The sequence below is a fragment of the Scyliorhinus torazame genome, chromosome 4 (genome assembly GCF_047496885.1).
Source record: "Scyliorhinus torazame isolate Kashiwa2021f chromosome 4, sScyTor2.1, whole genome shotgun sequence".
Classification (NCBI taxonomy): domain Eukaryota; kingdom Metazoa; phylum Chordata; class Chondrichthyes; order Carcharhiniformes; family Scyliorhinidae; genus Scyliorhinus; species Scyliorhinus torazame.
The window spans coordinates 344,898,671-344,911,030 of record NC_092710.1 but is presented as its reverse complement, the minus strand read 5'-3'; the positions used below and the strand labels follow the sequence as shown (position 1 = coordinate 344,911,030).

Sequence of the window (12,360 nt, the reverse complement as noted above, 5' to 3'; positions counted from 1 at the left end):
TATCGGTCATTCTTCCCCTGAAGACAACCGCATCAACCCCATGGGGTGATGTATCACAAGCAAGTTGCAACTTCAGATAAAAGCAAATTACTGCAGATGCTGGAATCAGGAACCAAAACAGAAAATGCTGACCATCTCAGCAGGTCTGACAGCCTCTGTGGAGAGTGAAGGGAACTAATGTTTCAAGTTTGGATGACTCTTTATCAAAGCTTTGTGGCGCTTATAGAGTTGAAAGACGTCTGAATTCCTGTTCCCCAGCCCATTTAGTTTTGATGTGTGCGTAGTCTCTGCAACGCAGACTCTACCCCTTCAATGGCAAGCAAGATTTTGAACTGTCATTCTTCTTTACTCACAATTGTAGTCGATTTTATTTAAAGCCTTCAACATCACAGGCTGCTTCACCCAAAGTATGTGTGAGAGTCCGGTTTTTAGAATCTTTGTGCTCTCGATGGCGTTTCCACCGATTCAGTCGATGATTATGTTTTGTTCAGCAATTCCATTTTCTTGCCTCAATACTCGTTGCCAGTTTTCTATTTTGTATTGTCTTTGTGTTTGCCGTAAAAAGTATGAAGTGCCCACACTCTGGATTCTTACAAACATGATCAGAGGTTTGTATTGTTCATGCAATCTAAGATGGAGAACTGAAGCATGCGTAAATTGCCTTGCAAATATATCAGTTATGGAAAACTGCTATCGAAAATTTTAAAAAGGATAAAACCAGATATACCACCGGGAATCAACCAAGTCAGCGGGAATGACAAAAGAACAACCTGCTTAATTAAAGCAGGGCGGCATGGTGGCACAGTGTTTGGCACTGTTGCTTCACAACGTCAAGGACCTGCCTTCGATTCCTAGCTTGGGTCACTGTGTGGAGTCGGTACATTCTCCCCGTGTCTGCATGGGTTTCCTCCAGGTTCTCTGGTTTCCTCCCACAGTCCAAAGATGTGCAGGTTAGGTGGATTGGCCATGCTAAATTGGCCTTAGGGTCCAAAAAGGTTAGGTGGGGTTACGGGGTTGAGTGGACGTGCGGGCTTAAGTGGGGTGCTTTTTCCAAGGACCGGTGCAGAATCGATGGGCTGAATGGCCTCCTTCTGTACAGTAAATTCTCTGATTCTATGATATTTAGGCAGTAGTCCGAGCACTGACCCTTGGGAACCACTATCTGTAGCCACCAGTCTGAGAAACAATTTATTACAATTTGGCTTTACCTGTCCAAATTCTGGCCAATAGGCTGTTAATCACACTCATTTTTTAGTAAACAATTTGTTGTCTGACTTGTTCATTTATAATTCTGATTTCTTTTGCAGCATTACCAGATGTGTAAAGAAAATCCTCCCCTTGCCAGAAACATGCCTCCTGTTGCTGGAAAGATACTGTGGGTGAGACAGCTTTTCAGACGCATATTTGAGCCCATTGACTACTTCTACGTAAGTTCGTCTGTTATGAAATGATAGATAGTAATAGAATTGCAATCAAATAAAATATTCTTCTTTCTTTTTTTGTATGTAATTCAGGGATTTGAATTCTGGCGTTCGTATGATTCCTTGTCATTGAGTTGCAGTAGCATTGTTCATCAATGTACCACTGATGGGCACCACGGTGGCACAGTGGTTAGCACTGGTGCCTCATGTCGCTGTGGTCCCAGCTTTGATCCCGGTTCTAGGTCACTGTCCATATGGAGTTTGCACATTCTCCCCGTGTTTGAGTGGGTTTCGCCCCCACAACCCAAAGATATTCAAGGTAACTGGATTGGCCAAGCTAAATTGCCCCTTAATTGAAAAAAAATGAATCAGTGTCCTACTGTGACCTGATATTGGATGGCACGGTAGCACAGTATTCAGCACTGTTGCTTAATTGCGACAGCACGGTAGCATTGTGGATAGCACAATTGCTTCACAGCTCCAGGGTCCCAGGTTCGATTCCGGCTTGGGTCACTGTCTGTGCGGAGTCGGCACATCCTCCCCGTGTGTGCGTGGGTTTCCTCCGGGTGCTCCAGTTTCCTCCCACAGTCCAAAGATGTGCAGGTTAGGTGGATTGGCCATGATAAATTGACCTTAGTGTCCAAAATTGTCCTTAGTGTTGGGTGGGGTTACTGGGTGGAGGTGTTGACCTTGGGTAGGGTGCTTTTTCCTAGAGCCGGTGCAGACTCGATGGGCCGAATGGTCTCCTTCTGCACTGTAAATTCTATGGTGCCAAGGTGCCACGTTTGATTCCCGGCTTGGGTCACTGTCTGTGCGGAGTCTGCACGCTCTCCCCGTGTCTGCGTGGGTTTCTTCCTGGTGCTCTGGTTTTGTCCTACAAGTCCCGAAAGATGTGCTGTTAGGTGAATTGGACATTCTAAATTCTCCCTCAGTGTACCCGAACAGGCGCCGGAATGTGGCGACTAGGGGCTTTTCACAGTAACTTCATTGCAGTAAATTTGTAAATCTACTTGTGACAATAATAAAGATTATAACTGATTATTACCTCCATCAAAAATCACTGATGTGGATATTGAGCCCATCTGGCACACTTATGTCCTTTCAGAGAGGAAATTTTCCACCCTTACCCAGTCTGGCCTACATGTGACTTCAGACATAAAGCATTGTAGTGAATTCTTAAATGCCCCCTGAAATGGCCTTACAAGTAAATCAGTTGTTAAAAATCAGTACCGATAATTTTAAAAATAAAACCAGTCATAGCACCAGGAATCAACCAAGTCAGCGGAAATGACAAAAAAACAACCTGCTTAATTAAAGTAGGATGGCATGATGGCACAGTGGTTAGCACTGTTGCTTCACAGCGCCAGGGTCCCAGGTTCGATTCCTGGCTTGGATCACTGTCTGTGTGGAGTCTTGCACGTTCTCTCCTTGTCTGCGTAGATTTCATCCAGGTGTTCCGGTTTCTTTCCACAAAGTCCCAAAAGACGTGCTTGTTCGGCGAATTGGACATTCTGAATTCTCCCTCAGTGTGGTGAAATGTGGCGACTAGGGAATTTTCACAGTACTTCATTGCAGTGTTAATCTGAGCCTACTTGTGACACTAATAAAGATTATTATTATTAAAAGTCAAAAACGTGTCCCTCACTAACATCTGGGGACATGTGTCCGAAATTGACGCTGGTTGCTATGAATGTAAAAAAATAATAATTTAAGGGGCGCCACTGGCTAGGCCAGCATTTATTGACCATCCTTAATTACCTTTGAGAAGGTGGTGGTGAGCTGCCTTCTTGAACTGCTGTAGTCCCTGAAATGTAGGCACAGCCAGTGCTAGTGGGGGAGGAAATTCCAGGAATTTGACTACGCAACAGTGAAGGTATACCCACTGTGCTGTTAGGGAGGGAGTTCCAGGATGTTTCCCCAGCGACAGTGAAAGAACAGTGATATATTTCCAAGTTAGGACATTAGTAACTTTGAGGTGAACCTCCAGGTGGTGGTGTTCACATGTATCTACTGCCCTTGCCCTTCTAGATGGTAGTGGTCGTGGGTTTGGAAGGTGCTGCCTAAGGAACCCTAATCCAGTGCATCTTACAGATGTTACACATGGCTGCCACAATTAGTCAGTGAAGGTTTGTGGCAGGGGGAATAATCAAGCAGGCTGCTTAGTCCTGGATGGTGTTGAGCTTATTGAGCGTTATTGGAGCTGCATTCATCCATGCAAATAGGGAATATCCCATCACACTCTTGTGCCTTGTAGATGGTGGACAGGCTTTGAGGTCAGGAGGTGAATTACTCGCTGTAGGATTCCTAACCTTTAACCTGCTCTTAGAGCCACTGTATTTAAACGGTCTAGCAAGCCACTCATACAAAGGCATTTAGGAATGGGCAATAACTGCTGGCCCCACCAGCAACACTTACATCCCGTGCAAGAATCAAAAAAATTGTGTCAAACACAACAACAAACAATATTACTATTGTATGTGTGGGTTGTTCTGTTGTTGCATGGTAACTATAAGAGCATAATCACGCGATAGTCCATGGCATCATCGGCTGCTTTGCAAGCTTGCCTTTGTTGACTTCTATCTTTATTTTTACCACAAGATGCGAGTACGTTCCGTGTATTGGACAAATGACCAGTATATTAGTTCAATTATAGTTTATTATTAAACATAGGATTGGTTCCATACTTAATAACTTGCACGCTACTACTCATTAGACTATATCTAACAGCTTAAATGACCTTAATTTAACTTTGAAGTGACCGGCTCTGTGCAGGTTAGATAAGGCCTTTATCTGGTTCACCATGTGTGGCGGCTGGAAGTTGTCAGGAATGTCTGGGCTGAGGTTCGTCCTTCTGGTAGAGATCGTGGGTCCTTGAACTTGGCTGGTCGATATGTTGCAGTTGGTGGGGCAGAGACCGGTCCCAAAAGAGTCAGCACCTTGGTCACGCAGTTCCTCTTATCCTCCGATCTTTTGCGCTCTTTTGGGCGGTCCCAACTCGGGATCCAATGGATTGATAGGATAGCGATCACCCTAATCGATTCTGGCTAATTAGGGGTGGTACGTTGATAGCTGGGCGGGTCCTGGTTGTTATTGTCCAAGGCACATATGTACTCCCAAATAAGATGAATAGGCACCCCCGAGACTGTTACTACTAGGATGTGAAAAATGAAATGAAAATCGCTTATTGTCACAAGTAGTCTTCAAATGAAGTTACTGTGAAAAGCCCCTAGTCGCCACATTCCGGCGCCTGTTCGGAGAGGATGGTACGGGAATCTGAGTCTCATTGTCCTGGGGAGATCTGTGATTGACCTCCAGCAGGTGCAAGTTTCTGTATAGGTCTGGTTTGCTTTTGCAAATACACACGAGCTGTGTCTTGTCTCTGTCCCAGCCTGACCACAATTCCCATTATCCTTTGCGGGCGGTCATTTTAGATGGCCACACCTTAATCTAGATCAAGCCTTTGTACAGTTCACAACCATCTAATAAACTTCTGTTAATTATTGTGTTCAACCCACTTGCTTCAGCATTGCATCCTTTTATCCTGCAAGTGCAAACACACCTTTGATTTGATTTGATTTGATTTATTGTCACATGTACCGAAGTACAGTGAAAAGTATTTTTCTGCTGCCGAGGGAACGCACACAGTACTTTCATAGCAGACAGACGAATAATCGACAGAGCACATTGACAAATGGTACATCGACAAACAGTGATTGGTTACAGTGCAGAACAAGGGACCAATTACCTTTTTCGAAAGACATTTAAAATGTATTTCTTCTCACCAAACTTTACGGGCGGGATTCTCCGACCCCCCGCCGGGTCACAGAATCGCCGGGGGCTGGCGTGAATCCCGCCCCCGCCGGTTGCCGAATTCTCCGGCACCGGATATTGGGCAGGGGTGGGAATCACGCTGCGCCGGTTGGCGGGGCCCCCCCCGGTGATTCTCCGGCCCGCGATGGGCCAAAGCCCCACTGCTGGAATGCCTGTCCCGCAGGCAAGAATCAAACCACCTCTCCTACCGGCGGGACTAGGCGGCGCGGGCGGGCACTGGGGTCCTGGGGGGGGCCGGGAAGATCTGGCCCCGGGGGGTGCCCCGACGGTGGCCTGGCCCGCAATCGGGGCCCACCGATCCGCGGGCGGGCCTGTGCCGTGGGGGCACTCTTTTCCCTCCGCCTCGGCCACAGCCTTCACCATGGCCAATGCGTAAGAGACCCCCCCCCCCGCGCATGCGCGGGGATGACGTCAGCAGCCGCCGACGCTCCCGCGCATGCGCGACTTCCGCCGACCGGCGAAGTGCTTCCACGCCAGCCGGTGGACCGTAAACCACTCCAGCGCATGCCTAGGCCCTCAAGGTGAGTGCTTGGCCCCTAAAGGTGCGGAGAAATCAGACACTCCATCCTGCCGGGACCCCCCGCCCCGCCGGGTAGGGGAGAAATCCCGGCCTACGATTGTCCATTTGGTTTGATGTTCTGTCAGCTTGTTTAGTTGTAATTGAGGGCTGCAGGGTGGATTAGCTGAATGACGATGGTACTGTGGTTCAGGAAGCCATTCAAGCGGGGTGTGTCGTGTGAGAGTGCCTTTAAGAAATGGATGTTTCAGCAATGTACCTTAAAGAAATGCAGTGATGTCAGAGTGTGGGTGGAGCTGGACTTTAGATCAGCCATTTTGCAGTTTTTTTAGTTTTGAGGAAAAGAGCTTGGGGTGTTTCTGTGTTTGCAGTGAGCTCAATCTGCTGTGATCTCTGCCATGAAAGACTATCTCTGGATCATTTGGGTGATTTAAACTCATAATTGTAAAGCCTTTAACCTGATGTGTTTGGATGTTGAAAGGAATAACTGAAGGATTATTTAGTGTAGTAAATATTTTCGGGGTTTTCTTTGAAGTAAGCGGTGTTCAATGATCCAATGTTTATTTTAAAGGTTAAGTTGAGTTCATGGAAAAAACATTGTTTTGTGTTTAAAAACCCACGTGTCCATAATTGTAATCCCACTCGTGGAGAACAAGTCGTGCGCTCGGAAAAGCAACAATAACATTAAAGGGGGAGGTTGGTTTAGCTCCATGATATATTTTGGGGTTCTGAAAACGCCTCTCCCATAACAATTGGGGGCTCGAGAGGGATAAAAGTCGATCTATTGGATTGGCTTTTGTGAACTTAAAGACAGTGAAGGATTGTTGCTTTTCCGGTGTGGTATTTTAGTTTAAGTGGGGAGTGTGTTGTGGACAATGGCTCTTTCAGAGGTTCAGATGTTTTTAGGGGTGGAGACTGTCACACGCAGTACCTTACGGACAGAGACTAAAAACAGACTGTTAGATTTGGCAAAAACATTGCAGTTAACATTACCTGACAAAATGCGAAAAGTTAAGGTAATTATGGCGGCGGTTGAGCATTTAAAGTTGCCTGAGATACCGTTTGACTCATTGGAAATGGCAAAAATTAAAAACAAATGGAACATGAGAAAGAATTAAAGCGGCTTGAATACGAAAGAGAGACAGAGGAAAAAGAAAGAGAGAGCGAGGAAAAAGAAAAGGAGAGAGAAGAAAGGAGAAAAGAAAGAATAGCCCTAGCAGAACAAAACGAAAAAGAAAGGGAGATACAGATCAGGGAAAAAGATAAAGAGAGGGAGTTTGAACTTCAGAAAATGGCCATGAAACATGAAAGTCAGTTAAAATTGGCAGAAATAAAGGGAAACGTACAGTTGGAGGATAGTGATGAGGATAGTGAGAAAGTGTGTCATAGTCGAAGGCTTGGTGGGAATCTATTTAAATATGTCCAAGCATTGCCAAGGTTTGACGAGAAGGAAATGGAAGCCTTTTTCATTTCATTTGAGAAGTAGCTAAACAAATGAAATGGCCACAGGACATGTGGGTATTACTGATTCAAACAAAGCTGGTAGGTAGAGCTAGTGAAGTGTTTGCATCACTACCGGAGAAGGTATCTGGAACTTATGAGGAGGTGAAGAAATCCATCTTAAGTGCATATGAGCTAGTGCCTGAAGCTTACAGACAAAGGTTTAGAAATTTAAGGAAATAATTTGGTCAAACATAGATGGAGTTTGAAAGGCTCAAACAGAGTAATTTTGATAGGTGGATAAGGGCTTTGAAAATAGATCAAACGTATGAAGCTCTCCGAGAAATTATACTTTTGGAGGAGTTTAAAAATGTAATTCCTGATGTAGTGAGAACTCATGTGGAAGAACAGAGGGTTAAAACTGCGAGATTAGTCGCAGAAATGGCAGATGATTATGAATTAGTTCATAAATCAAAGATTGGTTTCCGACATCAGTTTCAGCTGGTGAGGGATAGAAACTGGGGACATGCGAAATACTCAAGTGGTAAAGGTAAAGGTGATCTGATGGGAGACAATAAAGAGAGTGTACCTCAGATTAAAAAAGAAATCCAGGAGGGTGGAAAAGAAATGAAAAGCTTCAAATGTTTTCACTGTAATAAACTAGGCCATGTCAAGTCACAGTGTTTGTTGGTGGTTGAAGAAAAGCACCGGAAAGGCTGATGTGGTAAAACATGATAACGCAGTGGGATTTGTTAGAGTGGTAAATGAAATCCCAAGGGAAGCGAAGGAGGTGCAAATGATTGTACAGCCTGTTCAAGAAGTAATTGTTAAGAAGGTGCCAGATGTCTTTAAAGAATTTACTTGTGTGGTGTTATAACCTGCCTGCTTACCATTGGCTGGGGACTAATGACAATCCCACAATCCTGTAGGAGTGTGAGCTTCCCCAATGAGGGGGGCGGAGAAACTATTAGTGAACTCCACGTATAAATAAAGCTGGCCAGTTTGGAACCAGCAGGAAGCAGTGTGCAGCAAGGGAAGTTGTTGCTGCTATTATATAGATATGTTATTGTAAATAAATGTTATTATTTTGTATCCTTAAAACTCGTGCTGGATTCTTCGTGGCCCTTACAAAACTGGCGACGAGGGTTAAAGTGAATAGCTGTCTACACTGCTGACGCCACCACCCTGGATTTTTGTTGGATACAGGTCGGAAGTTGTTTTCTATTATACCATGCCTCCGTACGGACTTTTGGATGTTTTTGATGCAGCGCTGGAAAGCTGGAACCAGTACGCACAACGGATGCGTTACTATTTCCGGGCAAACAATATCACCGAAAACGAGCGCCAGGTGGTCATATTGCTCACCGCTTGCGGCCCGCATACGTTTGGGGTGATTAGGAGCCTTGCGTACCCAGCTGCGCCGGACACCAAAACATTTGATGAACTTGTGAATATAGTGGGGCAACATTTTAACCCAACCCCATCCACGATAGTCCAGCGTTACCGGCTTAATACTGCTGAGAGGACCCCTGGAGAATCCCTTGCCGACTTTCTATCCAGGCTACGCAGGATTGCGGAGTACTGTGACTATGGTGAGACCTTGTCAGAAATGTTACGCGACCGTTTGGTTTGCGGTATTAACAATGCGGCCACCCAGAGAAAGTTGTTAGTTGAGCCCACTTTGACTTTTCAACAGGCCATTCAAATAGTATTGTCCCGAGAGAGCGCAGAACGAGGAGTGCAGGAGCTACAGGGAATGGAAGTGCATGCCTTCGGGCGCAACCTCTTCCGTCCGAAAACGTCCCCCCGCACTCCTGCGGTACCTTGGGCGAGGCGACGTCTGGACCGACGCCACTGGCCGTCGGACATTCTTTCCAGAAGGGAACCTTCTCCAGAACCAATGGATGAGGAGCCCTGTCCGTGTCAGACATGTAGGCACGACCCCGTCGCGGACGCCAGAAGAACCGTCGTTCCGACCGAAACTGGGTCCAGCCATGTGGATGAACCTGCGGCGACTACTCCTGACGACGTGGAGACGGAGGACGACTGCCTGCAGCTGCATTGTGTGGCAGCTCCCCGTGTGGCCCCCATTAAGGTGACAGTACGGGTCAATGGTCACCCTCTTGAGATGGAGTTGGACACTGGCGCAGCGGTCTCCGTGATCGCCCAGAGGACATTCGACCACATCAAGCAGGGTATACAGACCCTTACATTAACCGACTCACAGGCCAGGTTGGCCACCTACACGGGGGAACCACGGGACATTGCAGGAACTACAATGTAGGAACTACTACTTATGGACGCCAGGAGAGACGTTTCCCACTTATCGTGGTGCGCGGCCAGGAGCCCAGCCTGTTGGGTCGGGACTGGTTGCGCCATTTGCGGTTGCAATGGCAGCACATCCTCCAAACAGTTTCTGGAGGGTTGACTGAGGTGTTCGGACGATACCCAGATGTATTCCAGCCTGGTTTGGGAAAAATAAAAGGGGCCGTAGCCCGTATCCAAGTCGAACCAGGAGCCACGCCGCGCTATTTCCGGGCGCGCCCGGTGCCTTACGCCTTGCTCGAGAAGGTAGAAGGGGAGCTCACTCGTTTTGAGAGTTAGGGTATTATCAGGCCCGTCAGTTTTGCTGACTGGGCAGCACCAATTGTACCTGTAATGAAGCCAGATGCCACAGTTCGCTTGTGTGGCGACTATAAACTTACAGTGAATACGGCTTCCCGACTCGACCGATATCCAATGCCTCGCATAGAGGATCTCTACGCCAAGCTTGCAGGCGGACTCTCGTTCACAAAATTAGATATGAGTCACGACTACCTACAGTTGGAGCTGGACCTTGCCTCCCGACCATATGTAACAATTAATACACACCAGGGCCTGTATGAATGTACACGGTTGCCCTTTGGAGTATCCTCTGCCTATGCTATAGTGTGTGTATGTGATTGTCCCGGAAAAAGGCCAGGAGCTGATACTAAGAGACTTGCACAATGGGCATCCAGGTGTGACCAAAATGAAAATGTTGGCCCAGAGTTATGTCTGGTGGCCAGGCCTCGACACCGACATTGAGAAGGTGGCCCAAAACTGCTCCATTTGCCAGGAGCATCAGAAGCTTCCGCCGGCCGTGCCCCTACATCACTGGGAATGGCCAGGGCGGCCTAGGGCGCGCTTGCATGCAGATTTCGCAGGCCCTTTTCAAGGATCCATGTTCCTTCTATTAATCGACGCCCAGTCTAAATGGCTAGAGGTGCATAAGATGCAGGGGACAACATCCTGCGCAACAATTGAAAAGATGCGTTTGTCTTTTAGTACGCATGGCCTCCCCGAGGTGCTGGTCACGAATAACGGCACTCCATTCACGAGTGAGGAGTTTGCGAGGTTCATAAAGATGAACGGCATACGCTATATCCGCACTGCCCCTTACCACCCGGCTTCAAATTGGTTGGCAGGGCGTGCAGTGCAGACATTCAAAAGAGGCCTAAAGAAGCAGTCTTCCGGATCAATGGACACGAGACTGGCTCGCTTTTTGTTTATGTATAGGACCACCCCCCATGCGGTGACTGGGGTAGCTCCTGCAGAACTCCTAATGGGCCGGAGACTTTGCACCCGCCTTAGTATGGTCTTCCCGGACATTGGCGCAAAAGTACGCTGCACACAAGAACGGCAGCACAGGGATTTTCTCGGCATCGGCCGATTCGGCAGTTTGCGCCTGGTGACCCAGTGTTCGTTCGGAATTTTGCTGGTGGTGCCCAGTGGGTTCCTGGCATAATCTTTCACCAAACGGGCCCTATATCTTACCAGGTGCAAGCCCAGGGCCGTCTCCAGTGCAAACATGTAGACCATGTTCGGTCCAGAGGACTATCCCCTCCAAAGGTTCCCCGCCCCGGAGCTCCTTTCTACAGCCACAGAGACCAGACAATGGAAGGTAGTCCTCACAATCTTCCTCTGGTGCCTCACTCAAAGTCTGCGCAGGTCATTACAGAACCGAATGGAGATAGAGACGCTGACGTGACGGAGGCAGCAGACTCTGACTCCGAGATGGAGACACAGGACGCATCAGAGGGGGAATCCTCGGGTCCACGGGCCGTGGATGTACAACTGTTACGCCGTTCATCACGGAAGCGCCGGTCTCCGTCTCGTTACACGCTGCCTGATCCAGCGCCGCGTGCAAATGGTGTCCGGCCTGCGGCAAAACGAGTCCGACCCCCTCCTTCGCCAGGGTCTTCGGTGGATTCCTTGGACTTTGGAGGGGAGGGATGTTATAACCTGCCTGCTTACCATTGGCTGGGGACTAATGACAATCCCACAATCCTGTGGGAGTATGAGCTTCCCCAATGAGGGGGGCGGAGAAACCATTAGTGAACTCCATGTATAAATAAAGCTGGCCAGTTTGGAACCAGCAGGAAGGAGTGTGCAGCAAGGGAGTTGCTTCTGCTGTTATATATATATATATGTTATTGTAAATAAATGTTATTACTTTGTATCCTTAAAACCCGTGTTGGATTCTTCGTGGCCCTTACAAAATGTGGGTAAAGTTTACTCATGTGTATCAGGAGGAGCAGGTAAAGATGTCACAATTTTAAGAAATACAGGGGCTAGTCAATCTTTAATGGCAAGAGATAAGGAATTATGTAGTTTTGTCCAGGAATACAGTTTATCTTGGGTAATGATATAGCTGGATCGCAGGTGGGAGTAATGTGGTTGATAAGCCAGTGGAAAATCAGTCAACTGAAGTGTTGAAGGACGAATATCCTGGGATTTTTCCGGATTGTGTAGTCACAAGGTGGCAAAGTCACAGGTTAAGACAAGAGGCTAAATTAAAGAGTGAAGATGCAGTTGAAGTGCAATTATCAGAAACGATTTTTGATCAGATGGTTGAAAAAGAACAAGAACAGGTGGAGGATGAGGCAGATATTTTTAGCTCAGGAAAATTGGCGGAGTTACAACAGAAAGATGTAGAAATATAACGGAAATATCAGAAAGCATACATGGAAGAGGAATCTGAGAGTATACCAGAATGTTATTACCGTAAAAATGATGTCTTGATGAGAAAATGGAGACCTGTACATATGCAGGCGGATGAAAAGTGGACAGAAGTTCATCATGTAGTATTGCCGGTAGGGTATAGAAAGGAGGTGTTGCGAGTTGCAAATG

General features: G+C 47.1%; 1 protein-coding gene across 1 annotated transcript in view; it reads left to right on the top strand.

The window, feature by feature from the left end:
* LOC140411190 (dynein axonemal heavy chain 8-like) overlaps positions 1–12,360 on the top strand; it is a 2,783,184-nt gene that overhangs the window by 544,785 nt on the left and 2,226,039 nt on the right. Inside the window, exon 16 of the mRNA XM_072500280.1 lies at positions 1,308–1,427. Within this exon, the coding sequence (XP_072356381.1) occupies positions 1,308–1,427 (120 nt within the window). The remainder of the gene's footprint in view (positions 1–1,307; positions 1,428–12,360) is intronic.